Source organism: Sus scrofa, chromosome 13 (assembly GCF_054392235.1).
Source record: "Sus scrofa isolate SSC_HxYL_T2T_F1_AM1 chromosome 13, Sscrofa_HxYL_maternal_Yorkshire_Landrace_v2.0, whole genome shotgun sequence".
Lineage (NCBI taxonomy): Eukaryota > Metazoa > Chordata > Mammalia > Artiodactyla > Suidae > Sus > Sus scrofa.
Genome location: NC_139395.1, coordinates 210,201,666 through 210,226,618, shown reverse-complemented (window position 1 = coordinate 210,226,618; position 24,953 = coordinate 210,201,666). Strand labels below are relative to the sequence as shown.

The 24,953-nt window shown below is 43.8% G+C and overlaps 1 protein-coding gene across 13 annotated transcripts in view; it reads left to right on the top strand.

The window, feature by feature from the left end:
• The window catches only part of TIAM1 (TIAM Rac1 associated GEF 1), a 461,825-nt gene that overhangs the window by 351,168 nt on the left and 85,704 nt on the right, over window positions 1-24,953 (top strand). For 11 of the 13 annotated variants that reach the window (XR_014825120.1, XM_084991933.1, XM_084991930.1 and 8 more), the window contains 4 exons: window positions 5,009-5,155; window positions 8,510-8,584; window positions 11,228-11,398; window positions 18,608-18,712. Coding sequence is in view for 10 of the 13 variants with exons in the window: in XM_084991933.1 (XP_084848059.1) it covers window positions 5,009-5,155; window positions 8,510-8,584; window positions 11,228-11,398; window positions 18,608-18,712 (498 nt within the window). In the remaining 3 variants the exon portion in view is untranslated. Of the gene's footprint in view, window positions 1-5,008; window positions 5,156-8,509; window positions 8,585-11,227; window positions 13,173-13,379; window positions 14,441-18,607; window positions 18,713-24,953 lie in introns of those variants that run through there. The other 2 variants (XR_014825122.1, XR_014825121.1) reach the window with 2 other exon arrangements.

The following is a 24,953-nucleotide window of genomic DNA, read 5'->3' as shown; positions in this document are numbered from 1 at the left end:
CATTCAGTCAACAAATAAGTGTGAATGCCTGGTATGAGTCAGTTACTGTCCTCTGATGAGGGTTATAGAGGTGAACGACCCCAGAATTTTGTCCTGTTGCAGCCTCTCTTCTTGCAGGAGAGATGGCTAATAAATGAGTAGGCATCAAATAAACACAATAAGTGCAGATATTGATGGGTGCTATCAGACACACACACACACACACACACACACACACACACACACACACACACACACACACACACACACACACACACACACACACACACACACACACACACCTGTTGACCCTTCCTTTCCCTGGGTTCTGCATCTGAGCATTCAACCCACTGGGAATTGAAAAATATCCAAAAGAAAAAAATACATTCCAGAGAGTTTCACAAAGAAAACTTGAGTTTGCCTGAAACTGACAGAGCATTCGCATTGTCCTTACAACGATTTACATAGAATTTACATTGCATTATGTGTTATCAATAATCTAGAGATGATTTGAAGTACACAGGAGGTTACATGTAAATGCTATGTCATTTTATACAAGGGACTTGAGCATAGGAGGATTGTGGTATCCTTGGAGGTTCTGGAACCAATGCCCCGTGGACATTGAGGGATGGGTGTGTTTGGGGGGGGTGTACCTGCCTCTATGCATGTGTATCTATTTATAAATGAGACCACATGTACTTTTTTTTTTGCTTTTTTTAGGGCCAAATCTGCAGCATAAGGAAGTTCCCAGGCGAAGGGATGAAACAGCTGCAGCTGCCGGCCTCTGCCACAGCCACAGCCACTCAGGAATCCGAGCCGTGTCTGTGACCTATACCGCAGCTCACAGAAACCTCAGATACTTAACCCACTGAGCCACTGAGCGAGGCCAGGGATTGACCCCTCATCCTCTGGGTTCTAGTCTGGTTCCTTACCGCTGAGCCACAACGGTAACTCCAGCACATGCACTTTTTTTCTCTAGGATTTTTACCTTTAACACCGTTTATTCAGTGGTTCTCAGCCTCGTTTGGGGACAGTGGGCTTAACTGACTATTGACGTAGTTATGTGATTAGGTCTGTCGGCACATTGTAATTTATTCTTTCTGCAACCCTATTTACCTTTAGCTGAAAAAGTGATGGAAATACAAAGAGAAAATGTTTATTTTAATATATTTAACATAGACGTGCGCCCTTTGTTCTGTGATTTGTTCCCATCACCTTGGGTATGATGATGGGTGAGGGAGAGTTCTCCCACCCTTGTCTTGGGTACCACAGTTTCACATGCCCTGACCTGGGATGTCTTATGTGCTAAGCTGAGAAAACACACAAGACTTCTCCACGCCCTCCTCTTATTTTCATTTGGGATCAAAACCTTCCCTGTAATACCCTTGCAGAGCAGCTCTTTGGAGTCCTGTTTTTAATGGACGTGGAAGTCTTTGCCAGCCTGCTCACGGGGCTTCCAGAGTGTTTATCCTGTCAATACTGAAAACCCCAGAAAGGCGTGCCTTGTAACCAACGTGCTGCCTGCTGGGGGCGGGGACGGGGGGGTGCCCTGTGTTACTCAACAGTATTCGTCCCCGAGAATGCTGCCAGTTGGCAGCCATCACCTTGGGAGTTGCCCGTGTGGGAATCTGTGACAAGTGGGTTCTGAGGCATTTACCTCCAGCAACAAAGAGCGGGCGGGGGTTTCATGTCAGGTCCAACATGCCGTACCTCCTGGCACTCCCTCTTTTGAAAGGAGAGCCTGTGGGTGGCCTGTTGAGACCTCCTGGCAGACGTTCCCTCAAGTTCCTGGGATGCTGCTTATAGCCTAGAGGGTCAAGTTCAAGCCGGAGGGCTTGCCTGGGGAAGACTTTGTGGGGTCCTCGGAGAGATGCTGCATTTGCCTGAGAGGTGGTCGCGGTGGCAGTTTCAGATTTGGAGGGGTCCCTTTTGAGATATTTGTCTGGGGTGCTGGCTCTTTGCAAATATCTCAACAGAGTTTAGCTGCTTCTTTTTTTTTTTTTTTCTTAAATGCTGTTTTTGCATCCTTTCCACTTAAACCTAGGGCATGCAAGGCTGGTAAGGGGAGTTCACCATCTTCCTGGACCCAGGTCCCTTCTGTCTTATTGTTCTGTCATCCTTGAAAAGGCTTCTATCCGAATGTCCTAGCCAAGCAAGGGAGTTCCCATTGTGGCGCAGCGGAAACAAATCCGACTAGGAACCCTGAGGTTGCTGGTTCAACCCGTTCTCTTGCTCAGTGGGTTAAGGATCCAGCATTGTCATGAGCTGTGGTGTAGGTTGCAGATGCAGCTCGGATCCAGTGTTGCTGTAGCTGTGATGTAAGCGGGCAGCTACAGCTGCTCTTTGACCCCCAGCCTGGGATCTTCCATGTGCCTCAGGTGTGGCCCTAAAATGACAAAAGACAAAAAAAAAAAAACAAAAACAAAGAAAGAAGAACCACACAGATGTCCTAGCCAAACAAACATATTGACCTTCCAGTCCTCAGGAAGGAGGAAAGGATGGTGGGAAACTCCCTTCTCCTTTTTCTTCTTCTTCTTCTTTTTTTTTTTTTTAACACCTTTTAGGCCTGCATCCGAGGCATATGGAGGTTCCCAGGCTAGGGGTCAAATTAGAGCTGCAGCTGCCAGCCTACACCACAGACCTACACCATAGCTCGCTGCAACACCAGATCCCTGACCCATTAAGCGAGGCCAGGGATCAAACCTGCATCCTCATGGATACTTGCGGGGTTCATTTCCACTGCTCCACAGCGGGAACTCCCCAAAACTTCCTCCTCTTAAGAACCATTCCTGGAATTTGCAAATAACCTTTCTATTTAACTTTTCATTGACCAGCATGTCATCACAAGCCCATTCTCTGCCATGAGGAAAATAAGTAAAATTTGGGCGGCCGAATGCTCGGTTGCATTTAGGGTTTCTCTCACTGGGCAGAAGTAGATTGATATTGAGGGACATCTGTCAATTGCCTAATAAGGAAATAATTTTTTTTTGGCCATGCCCATGGTATGCAGAAGTTCCTGGGCCAGGGATCAAACCCTTGCCACAGCAGTGACGATGGTGGATCCTTAACCCACTGAGCCACATGGGAACTCTGGGAAAGTGATTCTATTCTGAGAAGACTAAATAGAAGAGATTGGTAAATTTAGATTTAATATGGAATCTCAGGACCAAAATGCCTTTTTTTTTTTTTTTTTTTTTTTTGCTTTTTAGGGCTGCACCCGCAGCATATGGAGAGTCCCAGGCTAGGGGGTCAAATCAGAGCCACAATCGGTTGCAGCAACTTGGGATCTGAGCCACATCTGCAACCGACACCACAGCTCATGGCAACACTGGATCCTTATCCCACTGAGCGAGGCCAGGGATCGAACCTGCAACCTCATGGTTCCTAGTCGGATTCATTTTTTCCTGTGCCACACCAGGAACTCCCCAAAATGCTATTTTTGCTGACACTCAGGCACCATTCTTTGTTAAGAGTGAAGAAACAACTCTGTGACATTTGGAGAGAGTTTCAGGAAAGTATGGTTCGTTTAACTTGAGGGTAGAGTTCAAGGCTGTGACCAGAGGGACATCTAGTTCTTGGAAACATAAAATATATTCTATTATGATTTTATGTATTTTTACTGATGATTTCAGACAATGATTAGGTTTGCCAGCTTTTCATCTAGAGTTTGAATCTAGAAAGGGCCCCCTGAGTCTCCATGTGTGTGCATCACAGATGCAATACTTTGTGGGTTTTTTTTGTTTTTTTTTATTTTTTTTCAATTGCATTATTTTAATTTTTTTCTTTTCTTTTTTCTTCCTTTTTTTTTTTTTTTTTTTTTTTTTTGTCTTTTTGCCATTTCTTGGGCTGCTCCTGCAGCATATGGAGGTTCCCAGGCTAGGGGTCAAATCGGAGCTGTAGCGGTGGGCCTACGCCAGAGCCACAGCAACGCGGGATCCGAGCCGCGTCTGCAACCTACACCACAGCTCACAGCAACGCTGGATCGTCAACCCACTGAGCAAGGGCAGGGATCGAACCCTCAGCTTCATGGTTCCTAGTCGGATTCGTTAACCACTGCGCCACAATGGGAACTCCCTTTTTTTTTTTTATTACTCAAATGAATTTATCACATCTGTACTTGTATAATGATCATAACAATCTGATTTCACAGGATTTCCATCCCACAGCCCAAGCACATCCCCCCACCCCCCAAACTGTCTCCTCCAGAGACCATAAGTTTTTCAATGTCTGTGCATCAGCAACAGATGCAGTACTTTGGGTGGTGGTGGGATCCCTCATTGGCCTGCGTGAGGGGGGAGGGGCTTTTGTAGGTTGGGACTCAGTGGGGACCTTGAGGAACAGGTAAGTGGTCCGGACATCTCTCTCTCTTTTTTTAACCTAATCTTGATTTTATGTCAGACTATGTGCACATACATGTGAACCCACAAAAACCCAATCCTCCTAGCTTTTAGTTTTCTGTGCATACTATAGACCTGCCATTCGCCATGTAGAAACCCAAGGGTCAACAGAGTTACAAACTGTTAGGAAGAGCAGAAGAATAAAAATGATTTGCTTCCATTCTGTCTAAAGCTACCATCCAGAGATAGGGCATTCTTTGTTTGTATATTAAATTTTTTTTATTAACGTATCGTTGATTTACAGTGTTATGCCAATTCTGCTGGACAGCAATGTGACCCCGTCATACATCTCTATGCATTCTTTTTTTTTTGTCTTTTGCCTTTTCTAGGGCTGCACCCACAGCATATGGAGGTTCCCAAGCTAGGGGTCGAATTGGAGGTGTAGTTGCCAGCCTTCACCAGAGCCACAGCAATGCAGGATCCAAGCGGCGTCTGCAACCTACACCACAGCTCTCAGCAACGCTGGATCCTTAACCCACTGAGCGAGGCCAGGGACCGAACCCGCACCCTCATGGTTCCTAGTCGGATTCATTAGCCACTGAGCCACAACGGGAATTCCTATGGATTCTTTTTTTAAGATTATTTTCCATCACTGACACATCTCTCTTGATGTTCCTTCTCATCATCCTCAGGTGGCCGCACGCACTGGTGAAACTGGAGTCAGAAGACGTACTCAGGCCATGTCCAGATCCGCCAGCAAGAGAAGGAGCAGGTTTTCTTCTCTTTGGGGTCTGGACACTACCTCCAAAAAGAAGCAGGGACGCCCAAGCATCAATCAGGTGGGTTCCAGGGTGGATGAGAAAGCAAGCATCAATTGCTTACGTGGACATCTCACTTCGGGTGTGTGTTGTGTGTGTGTGTGTGTTTCCTTGATTGACACTGAGTGCTATGTCACATCAGCTAGCGGGCACAAAGAAGTTAGTTGTGCTGGATGCTTTTAATAGATAATGTACACCCATAACATGGAACTCTGCTATTAGTCTATCACCAAGCTCCAGGCTCCCATCTGCATCCTTTCCAAACCCTGGTTAATTACAGATGTATTGAAAGTACACTTCTTCCTGAGCCTTCAGAAAAAAAAGCAGGGCTTAATGATGAAGCCAGGGGGGCACCTGAGCAGTCTTTTAAGCTGCCTCTGGCATTGGATCAAAGGCCACCTCCAGGGAGATCTGACTGTTTCTTTGCCGTTGACTTTGGGGGTTGACATGAAATGGGAGGTTCCTCTGCCTGCGGATATGAAGGGCTAGGACAGTACGCACTCACCTCCACGACTTCCTCCTACCCGGGAACTAGGGCTGGAAGGGGACCTATCTCAGTGCACCTTGACTAGCACTACCTATGGGGGCTGCATCATGGGGCCTCTAACAACCAAATGCTCAGAGCTTTGACTTTTTTCCTAGCTAAGGCCCTTTCCCTTCCAGAGCTACTTCTGGGAAGCTCCGTTTCCATTGTCTTTGCCATTCTCCCTCTTTGGCTTGAACAGTGGCTCCAGAACAGCTTCCAATTTTTTTTTTTTTTTTTTTTCTTTTTAAGGGCTGCGCGTGTGGCATATGGAAGTTCCCAGGCTAGAGGTTGAATCAGAGCTGCAGCTGCCAGCCACCATCACAGCCACAGAAATGCCAGATGCTGAACCAGTGAGCGAGGCTAAGGATTGAACCCGCATCCTCATGAATACTAGTTGGGTTCGTTACCACTGAGCCACAACAGGAACTCCTCTGCTTCCAGTTTTAAGGACTGAAAGAACATGGGTATTTGTCTTTTAGGAGAAGGAGAATATCTGATTCCTGGGCTGCAGAGGCGCTGAGCATTTTGAGGTCATGGCGAAGATTGCTAGTTTCACCTATTCACTCTGAACCCTTATGCAAAGTGAGAAGTCTACTGACTGTCTCACTAAAAACATCTCTCATTATTTGTTCTGACCATTCCAGCCATTGGTTTATTTAAGAACTTGGAGTTCCCATCGTGGCGCAGTGGTTAACGAATCCAACTAGGAACCATGAGGTTGCAGGTTCAATACCTGGCCTTGCTCAGTGAGTTAAGGATCCGGCGTTGCCGTGAGCTGTGGTGTAGGTTGCAGAGGTGGCTCGGATCCTGCATTGCTGTGGCTGTGGTGTAGGCTGGTGGCTACAGCTCCGATTGGACCCCTAGCCTGGGAACCTTCATGTGCCATGGGAGCGGCCCAAGAAATGACAAAAAGACAAAGAAAAAAAGAACTGACTTAGAAAAGAGACATTAATCCTGGAGTTCCCATTGTGGCTCCATGGGTTATGAACCCAACTAGTATCCATGAGGATTCAGGTTCGATCCCTGACCTTGCTCAGTGGGTTAAGAATCCAGCGTTGCTGCAAGCTACAGGGTCGGTTGCAGACACAGCAGGATCTAGTGTTGCTGTGTCTACGGTGTAGGCTGGCAGCTTCAGCTCCAGTTCAACCCCTAGCCTGGGAACCTCCATATGCTGCAGGCGCAGCCCTAAAAAGAAAAATTTAAAGACAGAGAGAGAGACATTAGTCCTGAAAGCTGACATTTGACATCCTTAGCTGAGCACTGCCCTCATCGTTTGATCCCTGATGAACTTGCAGGAGACTAGATGAGCAAGTGGGCAGAGAGTCTGAGCCTGAACCGTCATGCAGTTTGTTCTCTAGTCTGTGGAGAGAGCAGAGCACCACAATAGCTACCTTGGTTTTGGTTCTGTGTAAATCCGATGAAGAAACCGTCTGGAGGAAAGTCGATAATTTCATTGAAAAATCGCATAAGAGACTTGATGGCTCTTGATTAAAACTGCAGAAGGAGTGCTTCGGCAATCAGTATTTCTCCCCTCCTTTTTGGAGGGTGTGGTGGTGTTTCGTGTCCTCTGCATTGCATCCTCCAGTGCAGGTCCAGTGCATCCTGTGTCTTTGGAGGTGACTCAGACCATCGCTGTAAATAGACGTCAGGACTTCACAGTTGGCAACTCAGGCTGAATTTCTCTTCTCTCAGGAGCCTTAGTTCATGTGGCTCTACTTTATGGGTGCCAACTTAGGTTATAGTCCATGGCTGCTGAATTGAAATGAATCCAAGAGAACATTTTAACTTTTTTCTTTTAATCAGAGGACCATGTAATGTCTTATAAACAACTCTCGCTATACTCTCTTATAGTAAGAGTTTTAAAAAAATCTCTTACTTGCCATAAACATACTAATAGAAACTTACTTGTTAATTGAGTACTTTGAAATGGATAAAAAGTGTATGTTTCTAAATATGTCACTCACATTAGGGCAAAGGCTTTTTCTGAATCATATATCACTGATAGTACCCAATAGGGTTTTTTTTTTTTTTTTGGTCTTTTTAGGGGCACATCCATGGCATGTGGAAGTTCCCAGGCTGGGGCTCGAATCCCAGCTATAGTTGCCAGCCTGTACCACAGCCACAGTAAAGCAGGATCCGAGCTGCATTTGCGACCTACGCTACAGCTCATGGCAATGCTGGATCCTTAACCCACTGAGTGGGACCAGGGATCGAGCCTGCGTCCTTGTGGATCCTAGTCAGATTCGTTTCCCCGGAGCCATGATAGGAACTCCCCAATGAATAAAATTTTTTACATACACGTGTTAAGGTTTTGCTGATCTAGTGGCATTGGTACCCTGATGTGATTTTAGTCATATTTTTAAGTTAGCAGGATTCATTAAATTTCAAAAAATAGACAAGTTTCTATTTTTAAAATAAAAAAAAACCTTACCAAGGTGTTGTGGTAAAATAATTGTATGTTCTCAGGTTCTGAAGATTATAACGTCAGCTAATTATTATTGATAAATATTTGACTCAGTATGTGATGCTGTAGCAGAAATTCACTGTAAATGAATCGGATTCCTTGTTTTCACGAGTTTATTTTTTTTTAATTTAGATGAATTATCCAACTCTAAGATCCACCTTTTAAAAAAACTGTCTAGGATGTAGGAAGTGATCTAGATAGAAGAGTGTGTTTTTTTCATGGTCCTGTAGCATAAATTATTTTACCTACTTTAGCATTTGATGGAAGAGTACCTGAGACGTATGTAATGTTTTCTAATAGCCACGCCCATTTTCCATCCCCTCCTCATGTTTCATTTGCCCTTTGGCCCAGATTTCTTTTTAAGATGATACTTTTGTATATGCAGGTGTTCGGTGAGGGAACTGAGGCTGTAAAGAAATCTTTAGAAGGAATATTTGATGACACTGTTCCAGATGGCAAGGTAAAAATTAACACATGTTCCTTTTCTAAAAGTACCACAAATGCATCAACCTTACACAATGCCATGGTTTCTTGGGATCCTAAAATTAAGTAGATTTGGTATTAAAAACTGAAATGATCATTCCTTTCAAATGATGTAACAGCTCAAGGAGGGATGGGAAACTTGGTAACAATTAAGAACATTCTCCTGCTAACACAAATGTTTTCAGTGGTTGATCAGATGTTTGGGTTTCTGTCTAGAATATAAGAGCAAATTGGGGATCTGGGTAGCTGAATATTTTGTTATTGCGAATTCCTCTCATACACGACTTCCTTCTCAAGAGGTGAGTTCTTATCGCCCTCCTGCTCTACCTACACCTGCTGTTGTGCGCCAGTTAATTTCAAAGATCTAGTCTGATAATATGCTCTTTTTTTAAAAAATGCATTTGCCCCCCACGATAAGCATTCAATTAAAGATCCCCAGACTTGGGTCAACTTAGGTTTAAAAGGGTCCCTCAAACTGCTCTGATTGGAGGCCCATAAAGAATATTGATTCCCCCCCCCCCCCCGCCCCCGGGCCCTTTTTTCAGTCTCTAAAGAAATGGACATCCCTCATTTTAAAGACCCTAATGGTGATACCATCGGCCTCTTTGTTGGGGCGGCAGGGGGTGGGGAGTGTTTCTCATGGTGATAATGCGACCTTGGTATGATCCTCTGGTTCTGGGACTCGGAATCAATAACACAGAGTTCAGCTCCCGGTTGCCATGCAACCAAGCAGTGGCTCGGCCCCATGTTCTAGTTGGGGCTGAGCCTCTGAAATCCAAGTGCACCTGTTGAGGGGAGAAGAGTGGCCATGGACAGGCCTTTTCTCCCTTTGATACCTAAACTATTCCTGGGTTATATCATCTCAGATACAAAGGCTGCTGTCTTTGGAAATAGCAATCCATGATGCTCTCTTTGAGTATCTGTCTGTTTCTGATGACGTTTGATGAAGTTAAATTGTTCTCCCTGTGTGCAATCCAGGCATCGTTTTTGTTGTTCATGGAGCCATTTCTGAAGCTGACTAATTCATCTTGCATACTATTATTAGTACACTTTTCTTGTAGAAATGTCCTCTCCAGCACACAGATCCTGGAAACTGGAGAAGTTTTTCCATTGGGTTTCTGTGTCGATATTTTGTTTTTCCATCTTCCAAGATACCCCTTTATCCCACTTTTCGGCTGGAATGCCGTGTTCTCAGAGAGCAGTTTAGATGTAAAATATGGGGCAAATCTAGTGCTTGGGGCACTTATTTAACCTGGCACCTGGGGACAGAGTGGGAAGATTCCAATGATAGTTAATGGGATTTAGGCAAGTTGAGTGCATTTTGACAGTTCCTTCCCTGGGGCTCAATTTATCCGCTAAAGCCACGCTGTTCAAAGGCAGAGCTGAAATTGTCTCTTCAAATTTAGTGTAGTAGCCTTTACAAAAATATTTCTCCTGTGCTGGGATCTGTTCTTTTTTACGTATGGAAGTTGTTGTGTTACCATCACTCAGCTTTCATTGGGAAATTTGTTTCTTCTTGGAATTTTCTGATTTAGGGCAAATTTTTGGTAAACTATAGATACATATCAGTGGCCTGGTTACAAAGCAATAATCAAGGCTTATTACTTACCATGTAGTGAGTATCAGTATTATGTTTGCATTGCTAACATCTAATGTAATTATTTCTTCGCTCACATCAGAGATATTAGGCTCCTAATAGTTCATCAATCTCTGGAGGTTTTTCTTGCTGTAGCTGTTGAGCTGGCTTAGATATCCCCCAGCTGCTAGTGTACTTGTAGCACACGGCTCCTCCCCTTCTTAGAAATGTGGTGCTCTTCCCTGATGTAGGGGACAGTGTGATGGCAGCAGCCTGAGAAGGCAGAAGGTTCATCTTTGAAGTTCTCTGAACCCCATCTGGGTGATAGAGCCATCTCTCTCCCAAAGTTGTGCCAGAGGTCAAATGTGGGCACCAAAGTGATGCAATTTGTTGATGGTAGTGCTTGAACATCATCTTTTCTTTAAAAATTTCCTTGGGACCTCATGGTTGCCTTTGAAACATACAGCTCACATGGCAGATAGGCTTGCGGTCAGAGTTTGCACGCGAAATTTCTTTCTTTTTTGTTTTTTTTTCTTTTTCTTTTTTCTTTTTTCTTTTTTTTGCACGCTAAATTTGAAATAGGTTTGTGGAAGAAATCGTAGCAATAAAGCTAAACTGAAGGGTGGCTTTTTCTTTCTTTCCTTCTTTTCTTTTCTTTCTCTTTCTTCCCTTTCCTTCCTTCCTTCCTTTTTCTCTTTCTCACTCTTTTTTTTACCACTTTCTTTGTCCCTCCCTCCTGCTCCCTCCCTCCTTTCCCCCCCTCCCTTCCCACCCGTTCCTAATTGTGATACCTGCTCATTCATGCAATGCTCACCTGCTTTGGCTCAGGATAGGGGCTGCCTCTTAGCTATCTCGTCTCCTCCCCTGAAAACTACTTTCTCTGTCATTTCTTCCTCTCTGAGGAATTCCCTCTGTCCATTACCTCTGCCCCCACTTCTGCCCTGGCCCTTTTCATAGGAATAGATCACTCCTGTTGCCATCTGGGGATATCTAAGACCCTTAGAGGCTGACTTGCTGCTCTGTTGACTTTATTTCTTATCATAGAGGGAGAAAGAAATGGTCTTACCCAGCGTCCACCAGCACAACCCTGACTGTGACATTTGGGTCCACGAGTATTTCACTCCATCCTGGTTCTGCCTGCCCAATAACCAGCCAGCGTTGACGGTCGTGCGGCCAGGGGACACTGCCCGGGACACCCTGGAACTGATCTGCAAGGTATGGGGCTATTCGGGGTTGTTTTCTTGAAAGGAACAGAATGGGATGGAGGAATCCACGGCCCCTCCTGCGTGTGCAGTGGAAGGTTTTTTAAGGCACACCTTCATTTCAGAGCGGCTTTGGATTCCTTTGTGATCATATACCTATTATTATGCAAGTAATGGAAGTAAATTCTTCAGCCTGGGGAGGAGAGGGATTCTTTTAAGTGGCTTCTTTCAACATGTGTTGAAAGCATATCACATGCTCATCACAAAACATTTTAGAGAATTTAGGTAAAGAACAAAGCAGAAAATGATGGCCACCTTCACTTGCAAAAATCTGAAAATAACCTTGGTGAACATTTTGGCGTTTGTCACCGCATTCTGTTTTCTGCAGGCACACATGTGCTTGTATTGAATGGCATCGGATTACATGCAGTTTATAACCTGCTCTCCAACAGCGACGGATACACCACGGATATCTTTAGGGTGGGGAAAAACTGAAATCACTATAAATTTAACTTCTGCGATGAAAAATTCCTCTTCCTGTAAACCCACAGTTAGCCTCTTTTTTTTTTTTTTTTTTTTTGATGACAAATGATTGAGGTCACTTCCTCTACTTTGACATTAATCTCTAAAAAGTTATTCATCTTTGTCAAGGTTAGCCCAGTTTCATTTTTTTTTTCCCCTCCCTAAAGGATGGTTGGGTGAATTGGATTGCTTTGAATGAGGAAAGGCGATTCTGTTGTTCTTTTACAAAATTAATAGCACTAGGAGTCTTATTTAGTAGTCATATCAAGACTGAAACAGGACTGATACGTGCCCATTTCACAGATGGACAGGCTGAGGCTCCAAGAGCCCTCGTTCCTTGCCTGAGCTCACATCCCACCGTCCCTTGCAAAGGAGATTTTGAATCCATATCGGGTTGCTCCAAACTTGGATGTTCTCCTGTTTGTGCTTATCTGGTGGTTAATCACCAGACCTGTTAGTCAGCAGGAAGGAGGGTCCATAAGAGGTGGAAGAATCTGGACTGTAGTCTTAGGGGAGCGAAGTGGTTTTCTCTGGGGCTTGTCTACAATGATGTTTGCAGACATAACTCATTCAGCACTGTGGTTTATAAATATGAAAGAACTTTCACTACCTCAGCAAGTACCCCAGTTCTTTAATTCTGCAATCAGCAATTTGTGTACTTAACAAAACCCCAATCACTAGGACTTTGGTAAGGGGGAAAAAAAATTAGGGCTCCATGGGAAGGAGAAATGGAACCATCTGGCTCACATAAGCCTATCGGCTCGTCTTCTGTGGAGGAAAAACAGAAGGGCCATTCGTTTCAGGACAAAGCTAAAATCAGCCCCCATGTAGGTGTTAAAAATAAATGATACACTCTTGCACGCTTTGACTCCTTCGTGTACACGAGTTCTAGCTTTTTAAAGATAATGGTATTTCTGGTCACATTTTTCATTTTAATTACTTAGCAAAATGGGCCTATTGAGGATTTCTGCATTCTCTTATTTATAGATTAGCACGACTCTTTCGAGACCCATTAATATTCTGCAGAGCTGTGGGAGTTATTCTCAGAACTGCAGCTGAAGGTGTCAGAAGTAGGACTCTGGCCTTTTTTTTTAGAAGCCCATCTCTGGAGGGGCCTTCCAAGGAGTCTCATTGCTTTGGAGCCTCCTGGGTCGGCCTTAGACTCCATCAGGAATAGGAGGGTGGCTTAGTGTTTAGCAATAAACACTGGGTGCTGGAAAGCTGAATGGTGAGTGGGGAACATGGTGACATTAGGGACTTTTCCAGCTTTTGCTTTGCTAGAAATTAAGAGACTAGGGGAGGCCTAATATCGTCACTGCGCCTTGAGAGCATCTTTGAGCAACGAGTTAGATCACTTCCACCATAAAGTGTGTTTCTGTCACCTGACGGGGTTTTGATGGTCTCATGACAGCACACATCCCTTTCTCTCTCTCTTTTTTTTTTTTTTAGGGCTGCACCCCCAGCATATGGAGGTTCCCAGGCTAGGGGTCCAATTGGAGCTATAGCTACTGCCCTATGACAGCACAGCCACAGCAATGCCAGATCCGAGTTGCGTCTGTGACCCCACAGCTCATGGCAACAGCGGATCTTTAACCCCCTGAGCGAGGCCAGGGATCGAACCTGCAATCTCATCGTTCCTAGTCGGATTCCTTTCTGCACACCTTCCTTTCTCTAACAGTAAAGGGTCATATAGCCCAATTTTCCCTGGATCCTTGGCCCACCCCCCTCCTCTCAAAAAAACACATAGAAATAAAGACAAAAACAATATGACGCAAAACAAGCTTATATCTCGTGGGTTTAAAAATGGCCAACTTTTGTGTGTACTTTAAGAAATTGATCGTCTCTCGAAAAGCACCTGTGTAGGATAAATTATATAGTGTTCTGAGAGCCAGGAGCCTCCCAAAGCTTGCTGCTTCTTCGGAAAACACTTTACTGTGATTGGTGGAGCGGGTTTTATTCTTTCGAGGGAAAAAGATAATGGGGAAAACAGTGCCACATGTTATTAATGATCTGATGAATGTTGCATGTTTTTTTTTTTTCCCCCTTTTTGGAGGAGAGACTGAAAACAACGGTGATGGTCTGAATGTCTGTCCTTTATTTCTGGATTGTCATTCTCCATGTTGGTGCTCGCTCTGATATTTAATAATCAATCTCTTTCTTCTGTCTCTTGCATTCAGCTCATTCTCTTTCCTATTCTCTCTGATCCACATCATTTCACCTCAGTTTGTCATCTGCCATCCGCGTGCACCAGTCAAGTTCTGGTATAGTAACTGTTTTAAGATCTTCATTTCATGTGCAATTCACGTCATGAGTGTGATGGAAATGATTGTTGCTAAATATTGCAGGTAACCACATGGGCCCATGGCTTGTGGCTATGTTCCGATTGTTGCAATTACTAAAATAATTGCAAAAAAGTCAATTCATTCTTACTGTGATTATTCATGTGTGACCTTTAATTCATGCCTTCACTATCAAGGCCCTTGGCTTTGGATGTCCTAATACCTATGCACATTAAAAAAAAAAAAAAAAAAAAGGAAAGGTCACCTTGAAGGAGCAGATAAACATCTTTGGAACATTCTGCAGTAGCATTTTGTTTGTGTGTGCATGGATGTGTGTATTTCATAACTGCATGCATTTATGGTTCTTGAACAAGTCTGGTTGAAATGGAAGCATATGAAGAGAAATGCAAGAGCAGAACATGATGGGTTTGCAGATCATGTTATGTTTTGATTGTTTATCGAAAAGACCTGCGTTGTGTTTTGCTCCTTCACCCTTTGAAGGAGTTACGGTAAGGGGCAAATTTTAAAAAAATGTGCCAACTAAATGAAATAATATTGGTCTGATGGCAGAAGTTGTGGCTGCAGTATCTCACAATGAACCAAATGCTTTCTAAGGAACTTACGTCAATGAACATTTTATTTATTTGCAGTAAGAATTGTCTTCTATAGCACTAGCATTTTTTTTTAAAGATTTTTATTTGTTCTATTATAATTGATTTACAGTGTTCTGTCCATCTCTGCTGTACAGCAATGTGTCAACGAACACTTTAAAGCAGATTTGAACTGTTTAAGTTTTTTCCTAACTCAATTTCTCTTGAACATTTTACAGGTGTCAGGCAGGCCAAATATTTACAAGTACTATGTTAAAATAGTCATTCATATTTGGAATTCTTCTTGCACCTAGATGTATTCTGGGCAGGATAAGTTGTTCACCCTGCCTTTGCTCATGTGCAGATATTGGAGGAGCGTGAAATTTTTGAGAGTTCTGGTAATCTGATTTAGTTACTTCATTAGCATTTGCCAGCTATGTTAGACCAGCCATGACTAACGAGGGCTCATAATTGAGAAACGTTTGCCAAAATGATAAGACCACACGTGGTCTATTGATCCAAAGTCCCGTTTTTAGGGTCACTGTTTATTGACCCAACAGCAGTAAAGACCACTGGATTATAAGTGAGACCATTGTAATTTTTATATTTGTTGCATGTGCTCATTTTTATTTTTCAGGGGTTATCAAGATCGTATTGCAGCTTAAGTTTGAAAAATACGGTGGTGGGGGGAAGGGTGGCAAGAACCAGCCGTATTGCTGTTGGTTTCTTCCTTGGGTTAAACACATCGTGTATGGTATCTTGGCAACTGTGTGGCCTGCTGTTTATTGTCCCCTGTGTATCTGTATAAAGGTTTTCAGCGTGATAGTGTTGAAGGGATGGTCTTCACCAGGGCCCCCGTAAGATCTCTGGCACCTGCCAGTGGGCCATCTCTCTCTCTCTCGCTCTGAGGTTTCAGGAGCCAGCAGCTTCTTAGATGAGGTTGCTATTTGGGTCCGGTTTCCAGAAGACTCTAAATGGCAGCCTCATTGGGCGTGTCCGCAAAGTACGTATTAATGATGACAATCAGGTTTCCAAGTGGATCTGCTCCTGTTGACCAAGAACTCTTGAAGTTTCATTTCTCTCTCCCTCCCACCTCGGTCGGAAACAGATGGTGAATCAGAATTTTTTGCTTCTCATTTAAGATTTCATCGACGACCTAGGTCAGTGGGGTGCATTTGCAGCTTCTCTCTCCAGGAGGGAAATTTTCTTGCTTTTTATCTTTTTATTTTTTTGTCTTTTTAGGGCTGCACCCGTGGCGTATGGAAGTTCCCAGGCTAGGGGTCGAATCAGAGCTGCAGCCGCCAGCCTACACCACAGCCACGCCAGATTTGAGTCGCATCTGTGACCTACACCACAGCTCACGGCAGTGCCAGATCCTGCACCCCTTGAGCAATGTCAGGCAATCAAACCCACATCCTCACAGAGACAGTGTTGGGTCCTTAACCCACAGAGCCACAGTGGGAACTCCTTTTCTTGCTTATTTTTATTTTGTTATTGTTTATCTCAGCAGCTCGGTGACAGGCCATGGTGGCACATTTTGAAATGTCCTTTTATTTTGGCCTCCCTGGCGTACCCGGCCACCCTGAGTATTTGACATCCATGAGCTGGGTCTGCCAGGTGCTGAGTATTTGGTCTTCAGCATGGACGGTGGACACCTGAAAGCCAGTTGCAAAGAAGGTGCTGGCTCAATGGTTCCTGTATTCAGACTGCGGGCTTCAAACTATCATTGTCCTCAGCAGGGAATACACATGGGAGGCTCCCAAGCTTTATCAGTTCTGCTGGGTGTTTAGAACAAGCTCATGTCTACTTTCCAGAAACGTACTTTTCTATAATGCAGGACCCCTGACTTGCATGCCTATTTCCTTACAAAGCAAAATCACCACTTGTCCCCCCCTCTCATATTTTGCACACACCTTCTCCGTAGCCCCTCATGCTCCTGAAGATGGAGGGTTTTTGGGTTTTTTTTGTTTTGTCTTTTTACCATTTCTAGGGCTGCTCCCTTGGCATATGGAGGTTCCCAGGCTAAGGGTCGAATCGGAGCCATAGCCGCCTGCCTACACCAGAGCCACAGCAACTCGGGATCTGAGCTGTGTGTGCGACCTACACCACAGCTCATGGCAACGCCGGATCCTTAACCCACTGAGCAAGGGCAGGGATCGAACCCGCAACCTCATGGTTCCTAGTCGGATTCGTTAACCACTGAGCCACGATGGGAACTCTGGGTGTATATTTTATTAGTTTCCCTATTTGCGGTGCTTCACACAGTGTCTGGTGCACTTAGAAGTAATTGAAAGGCTGTTATTGGCACACATATTGGAATGTTCTTAGTTTGGCCCTGAAATTTGAGGAGGGGGGAAGAGGCTAAATAGAGAGTATTAAACCAAGAAAAATTAATTTCACTCTTTTTTTTTTTTTTTTTTTTTTGGTCTTTTTGCCATTTCTTGGGCCGCTCCCGCAGCATATGGAGGTTCCCAGGCTAGGGGTCGAATCAGAGCTGTAGCTGCCGGCCTACGCCAGAGCCATAGCAACGCAGGATCCGAGCCGAGTCTGCGACCTACACCACAGCCCACAGCAACGCCGGATTGTTAACCCACTGAGCAAGGGCAGGGACCGAACCCGCAACCTCATGGTTCCTAGTCGGATTTGTTAACCACTGTGCCACGACGGGAACTCCAATTTCACTCATTTTTAAATGATTCTCATCAGTTGGACATTTGGTGTGAAGAGATTTTATATTTATGAAAAGGTGTCAAACTTCCAAAAGAGGAGAGACGACAATAAACCCCCATGTCACTATCATCAAGATTCTGTAATGATCAAATTATATTGCATCCATTTACTGCCTCACTCCCACCCCCTGCTCTGGGTGATTTTAGATGCAAATTCCAGACAGCATAACCTTATCTACGAGTACTTCAGGATAAATACCTAAAAGATAAGGATACTTGGAAAAAAACACCTGATGGTAACCCTTTCTCTCTGGCAGTACGTTTTCCTGTTGCCATGTAACTTTTGAAGAGCATTTTTTTCCCCCTGCATCTTCTTGAATGTGCATCCAGGGTGTTTTTTATAAAACCATTAACGTTTCCACAAAGTTCATTCAAGAATAACTTTCGAGATAAGGAAAAAAAAAAAATCATTTGACCTATCCTGGCTAGTGCAGACGCCCAGGAAATTTCAATCCTTAACTGCTTTGGGATTGTTTTCTTTGGGCAAGTCCATCAGTGTGTTTCCAAAGTTGGAGTCATGCCTATTTGCACGGCCCCCCGGAGGGAGCCTCATTTGGGGTGTATATAAATAAGCCTGCAATCCAAATGCTTTGTCTTCACACTGACTCGTTTGCAAATGAACCACTAACAGCTGTCCCAGTGTCCCCCGTGTGGTTCAAACAACTCTGGCTGGGCACAGCTTTTTTTTTTTTCTGTCACTGTAAATCCTTCCTTGCCTTGCTTGTCACTTTGTCTCTCGAATCCCCTGTGTGTGTTTGAAATTATGTTTAAGGGCTTTGGGGATCTGATAGGTTTTGTTGTAAAAGCAGGGTTAAAGAGTGTAATGGATCAGATAATCAGAAGTGAAGAGGGGACTCCCTTGTTGCCACTGATCATAAGATTCCCAGGGGGTGTTATTCATATGTTGAGTGACAATTATTTCAAAGTTTGGGGTTTGGGGCGCAAACCTCTTAAGAAGTCTAGAAAGTTTGCACCTCCCTCCAGGAGCCAGTCTGCACATTCTGAGGACTCCATGACAGTATGTCAATGGAAAAACTAATTGTGTCTCTTTGCTACTGAACAGACATTTTCTTGTTTTTTCTTTTCTTTTTTTTGGTCCCAGACCCATCAACTGGATCACTCTGCTCATTACCTGCGCCTGAAATTTCTGATAGAAAACAAAATGCAGCACTACGTGCCAAAGCCCGAGGAGGACATTTACGAGCTGGTAATGTTTATGGCTATTGTCCAAGTACCTTCTGTAGGAGACTTTTTAAAAATTATATGTGTGCCCATGCTAATTGTGGTTGGTGGAGTGGAACGAATTCGAAAATAAATGAACCTCATTCAGAGCTTTTAAGTTTGTGGAGATGGCCTTACACAGCCCAGTATTTCTGCACAGTGGAAATGCCACCTTATTTATGCAAGGGACGAGGCTGTGCTATGATGAAAAATTGAAATCCAGAACTGACTCCCAGATAGAATTTTAGTTCTTATTCCTCCTTGCAGCGTAGACAGTCTTTTGTTTTAAATGGGTGACTCAAAGATGAGCTGGCTGTTGTCAGATAAAAAATACTAACTCTAGGAGTTCCCCTTGTGGCTCAGCGGGTGAGGAACCTGACACAGTGTCCTTGAGGATGTGGGTTCAATCCCTGGCCTGGCTCAGTGGGTTAAAGATCTGGTGTTGCCATGAGCTCTGGTGTAGGTCGTGGACATGGCTCGGATCCGGCATTGTTGCGGCTGTGGTGTAGGCCGGCAGCTGCAGCTCCAATTCGACCCCTTGCCCGGGAACTTCCATATGCCGCAGGTGTGGCCGTAAAAGGAAAAAGAAATCCTAAACCCAATTTTGTGTTTCTCCCTGTACGTGGAAATTGATGGATCAGATCCTGTTGGGGGAAAAAGCTACCATCGAATTCTATGTCCTGGCCCCTTGGAATGGTATTTAGATAGATTTTTGGGCCACTTAAGTGGGTTTGAGTTTCATTATGGGACTTGGGTTCTGAACCAGATCTGGATTTTTATATTGCTTACTCCTTATGTGGTCTCGGCCAAAAAATAAGGTGATCATTCGTTCTGGGATGTTTGCAAAGATGAGAAAGAACGGTTCATATAGTAGATACTCAATAAACGGTTGTCATGGTAACATGGTCAAATAATGACAAGCTCCTTTTTCATAAGCCAAGGGGTGGGTTTTTCAGTTCCAGGAAAGCAACGTTGGGGGAAGCAAGGCCCCTCTGTCTTGGAGTGTGTCCTTCTTTCTCTGTACTTAGTCATTCCTCTGGAGGCCTCTGAGCCGCTTGCCATGATGTGTACGTGATAACAGTGTGACCAAAGACGGCCTTTCCCCGCAGAAAACAGAACTGCAAAGTTAACGCGATTTGTCTCTTTTTGAGAAAGGGAAGCATGATTTAAAATTTAGTAGGGCATTTTCTTTCTAATCCCCTTTGGGGGGAAGTTGACTTCCTCTGCAATAAAACTCACCAAGTTGGAGCACAGCATTCCATGCGTTTTGGCACCTGTACACAGGCAGTGGTGTTTCTGCCACTACAGGCCTAATTTAGAATGTTTCTGTCATCTTAAAAACATCCCTCATGTTCCTCTGTTTGGCAATGAAATACAAGGGAGGGCCTACTTTTGTCACACCCTTATTATGTCATGAGACAGGACCACTTTCCACCATTGCTTAGACGGGTCAGTGTTCACAGAAGAAGGTACTTTTAACAGAGAGTGGCTGATTTTTTTTTTTTTTCCCCCCCTGGCATGAGGAAAGCCCTGACTTGGTGCTCTCTGAGTAGAGGAAAGAAAACCCTTTCTCTTACTTAGCAAAGGAAAGTCTTTTGCTGGGAACATTGGAGTAGCTATTAGATCATCTATTTTGCATCTTGGGGTTAATGAATCTTTTATATCTTAAACATCAGGGATCACACCTAACCAACTTCTGTGTCCTTCACGTCTTCATAGTAGAGGCTTGAGACATGTATTTGAAGTGATATTAACTCACTTATTACCGTTAAGTCTTGGCCATTGTGTGGCCCCATCTAATAGAGGCTAAGGTGTGCCAAGCTGACTCTGTAGCTACCACTGCTATATATATATTATAATTACACTTTTAAAAAGTAATCTGAAATATACGGAGATCATGGTATTTATTCTCTCTTGCCCTGTTGCCAAAGATCTCTAGCTCTGAGGTTCCAACGGAAGTAATGCCACAGTCTTACTTTAATTGTTCAGATTGTGAGTATTGCTCACTGGCACCTCTATTTTTACCATGATTTTGAACTTTTTTGTCCTCAGGATACCTTTGGCAGCCTGGTGAAGCCTCTAGATCCCATCTCAGAATGATATTTTTAATTGCATGAAATAGAATACATTGGATTACCTTTGGCCTCATTGTGTTGCAGTAATTATCAAAAATATTCTTAAATTAGTACAGCAACCTATATATCCAGTCTCTTGGGATAGACTATAATGGAAGATTATATAAGAAAGGGAATATATATATATATATATATATATATATGACTGGTCACTTTGCTGTACAGCAGAAATTGGTACAACACTGTAAACCAATTATACCTTGATTTTTAAATTCTTAAATTATAGGAGTTTTCCTGTGATGCAACGGGTAAAGGATCCAGGGTTGTCACTGCAGTGGCTTGGGTCACTGCTGTAGCATGGGTTCAATCCCTGGCCAGGGAACTTCCGCATGCTGTGGGTATAGGAAAAAACCTTCTTAAATTATAGATAATATATGTGCTTACTTATTAGCTCATTAAATAAAAAGACCCATGGGTAGGTCTAATACTTGCTGCTGTTTTGAAGTAGTGATAAGTAATAGCATATGAAGTAGCAGAAGGAATACTTTGCGACGTTGGCAGCAACTAGAATGTGTTGTGACAGTAACTGTGATTTCTGTGAGGTCACGGGCACTGCTCATCTTGCTCTATTGGTTGCCTCCATTCATTTATAATGGAAGAAAATGCTAAGTTTCAATTACAAGTGAGCAAATGTGAAAATGTCAGGTGTTTTCACCAGCCCGGTTCACAGACCTCTTGGAAGCTGGGTGTACACCCATGGCGCCCCATCTTTGGTTTCGGCCATCAAGCTGGATGAAATGTCATTCCCAGGCGGGACCTTTCTGAACACACAGTGTTCCTGGATGCTTTCTGAGATTTGTACAGATATTTGATTTATTGTCCCTTACTGAACAGACCACTCACAGCTAATTGGTGTCCATGGCTGGCCTGCATTTTATTTTGAATGGACTAGGGAAGCACGTGGATGTTTGAAATCCTGACCTTGAAGAAATGACTCCTTCATAGATACTGGCCCCAAACAGTTTATTCTCTGCTGTTGTTTTGGCACATATTCTTGAGTAAGAAAGTCAATAGTTATTAGCAATAGTGTGTACTATATTTTAAGGATCTTTTGGGGGGATCTGATGTGTTTATATGGTGGAGCCAAGGATTTTTTTTTTTTTTTTTTTTTTTTTGTCCTTTTGCCATTTCTAGGGCCTCTCCCACGGCATATGGAGGTTCCCAGGCTAGGGGTCCAATCGGAGCTGTAGCCACCGGCCTACGTCAGAGCCATAGCAACTTGGGATCCGAGCCGCGGCTGCAACCCACAGCTCACGGCAACGCCAGACCCTTAACCCACTGAGCAAGGGCAGGGACCGAACCCGCAACCTCATGGTTCCTAGTCGGATTCATTAATCACTGCGCCACGATGGGAACTCCAGCCAAGGATTCTTTTGCTTATGAGTGACCATGAATTAGCAAAGTTAATCTTCTACTTATCTGCTTTGCTTATTATGTTTTTATATAAACATAAGTGTATATTTTAAAATAAGTGTGGCTACTTTTTCATGATTCGTTGGCTATTGGGTCCAGTCCATGTGATGATAATAAACATGGAGGCACTGGGTTTTATAAAAACCCAACGTAAAAATTTTTTTTTCTTAAAGTAACAGGTGGGAATAAATAGTTTGCAGAAATAACTGTTTAACTGGTTTATTCACCCAGCAAATTTTTTTTTCTTTCTTTTTTTTTTTTTCTTTTTAGGGCTGCCCCCACGGTATATGGAGGTTCCCAGGCTGGGGGTCTAATCAGAGCCATAGCTGCCGGCCTATACCACAGCCACAGCAACTCCAGATCTGAGCCACATCTGCCGCCTACACCACAGCTCACAGCAATGCCAGATCCTTAACTCACTGAGTGAGGCCAGGGATCGAACCCACAACCTCATGGTTCCTAGTCGGACTGGTTTCCGCTGCATCACGATGGGAACTCCCATCCAGCAAATATTTATTTAGTAGTTATTACGTGTCTGGCACCATTCTAGCTGTTCTGGGCACTGAGATACATAGAAAAATCTCTACTCTTTATGGAAAATACATTCAAGTATATGGAGACAGATATAATAACACGTAAATATTTTTATTAAAGGCAAGTAAATGTATCCTTTTCCAGGGGGTGCGAGGGTTTTGGAAGGAAAAAGTTAGGACAAACGGGTAGAGAAAGATAGGCATCTGAAAGCCATCACGCTGCTCCTTTAGATGTGATGTTTGAACAGGTGGTGAGTGAGGTGAGAGAGTGAGTCATAGAGGTATTTTGGAGGAAAGTGTTCTGGGTTGAGGAACAGAGCCGAGGAAGGCCCCGCCAGGGGGAGGGAGGCGCTGTGGAAGTGGTTTACTGGAGAATGAGCAGGATCAGTGGGGAGGGTAAGCAGGGGGCTGTTTGGGGCGGGGGTAGCAGATGCAGGAGGGGAGGGAGAAGCAGAGCAGGACAGGCCTTGAAGGGCCCAAGGGAGAAGGAAAATCCCAAGAGAGGAAGGACAGTTTTTGCCTCCTGTCCTGATAGACTCACTGCGGCTGATGTGTGGCCAGCAACCCTTGGGGCCTTTGGGCAGGCAGGAGGCTGATGAGCTTAAGTTCAGGCAATGGGTGGTGGCAGCCTGGACCAGGCACCCAGAGGAGACATAGGAAAAGAGGAAGGGGATTTTATAGCTCAAGTACAGGGGTAATCAGATTGTTTCTTTTCTTTTCTTTTTTTTTTTTGTCTTTTTTGTCTTTTTTGCCATTTTTTGGGCCGCTCCCGCAGCATATGGAGGTTCCCAGGCTAGGGGTCCAATCGGAGATGTAGCCACCTGCCTACATCAGAGCCACAGCAACGCGGGATCCAAGATGCGTCTGCAACCTACACCACAGTTCATGGCAATGCCGGATCTTTAACCCACTGAGCAAGGGCAGGGACCGAACCCGCAACCTCATGGTTCCTAGTTGGATTCTTTAACCACTGTGCCACGACGGGAACTCCCAGATTGTTTCTTAATGTCTAACGGGCTTTAATCAGGTTTTTGAAAAGAGAGAAAACATGTAACATCGCTGATTTAATAAAATAAAGGGAATGTGTGTGATATGTCTTTGCTAAAGATGTTTAAAACTGCGAAATTTCCAATTTTCTGGTTTCAGATATTGTGACTGCATCAAAACTGTACTTTAAAGGGCTGATCCTTTTTGAAATTTTACATGTTTTAGTAGAGCTTTTTAGCAAACCCAATTTTAGTCCAACCGACCTCAAGCTCCTGCCTATATTATACCGAGTTATTGTCTGAGGTTGGTAAAAACACAAGGACTTTCACACCAATTACAAAGAAGAGTAGGAGGTAGTAGTGGTGAAAGACTAGGAAAGATTACTTACAAAGCTTAATTCCCACTGCCTCTGTGGAAAACCATTGGATTCTTTCTGGAGATGATGAAAACAAGTGATGATATACTGCCACCTAGAGGGAGAGTTTGGACTTCAAGGAAACTTGACAAACTAAAACTTAAGCTTCAAGTTGAAATTAATACGTCATAACATTTTATTGAACATTCCACGACATTACAGAATATATCATACAGTGTATTGTATTTGGTATATATAATGTTTGTGACTGTATTTGCTGAACTAAAAGTAGATATTAGAACTGATTTCTTCTAATTTTAGGATGTATTTGTATGAAAATTTTTCTGAAGTTTTGAAAGAAAACCGCATTAAGTTATGCCCTCAACACATTGCATTTGGTGGAAGTTGCATTAAATTAGGGTGTTTAGAGGACCCAGCTGTAGGGTCAACGTTCGGGCCCATCTGCCCCCCTGCCCCTTGGCTTTCTATTACAGGAGCCTGTCTGCCAAACTCCTGAATCCCTAAGCATTACGCTCACATCTCCTACCTGTCAAGTGCCCTCAGAAAGTGAAGAGAAGGAAACCTGCCTTTTTTTTTTTTACTTGCCTAAATAAAATGATTTCTGGATAAATGACTGTGATTGGAGATGGGGGCACATTTTATTTTATTTTATTTTATTTATGTCTTTTGTCTTTTTAGGGCCGCACTCACGGCATATGGAAGTTCCCAGGCTAGGGGTCCAATCGGAGCCATAGCTGCCAGCCTACGCCAGAGCCACAACAATGCCAAATCTGAGCCTCATCT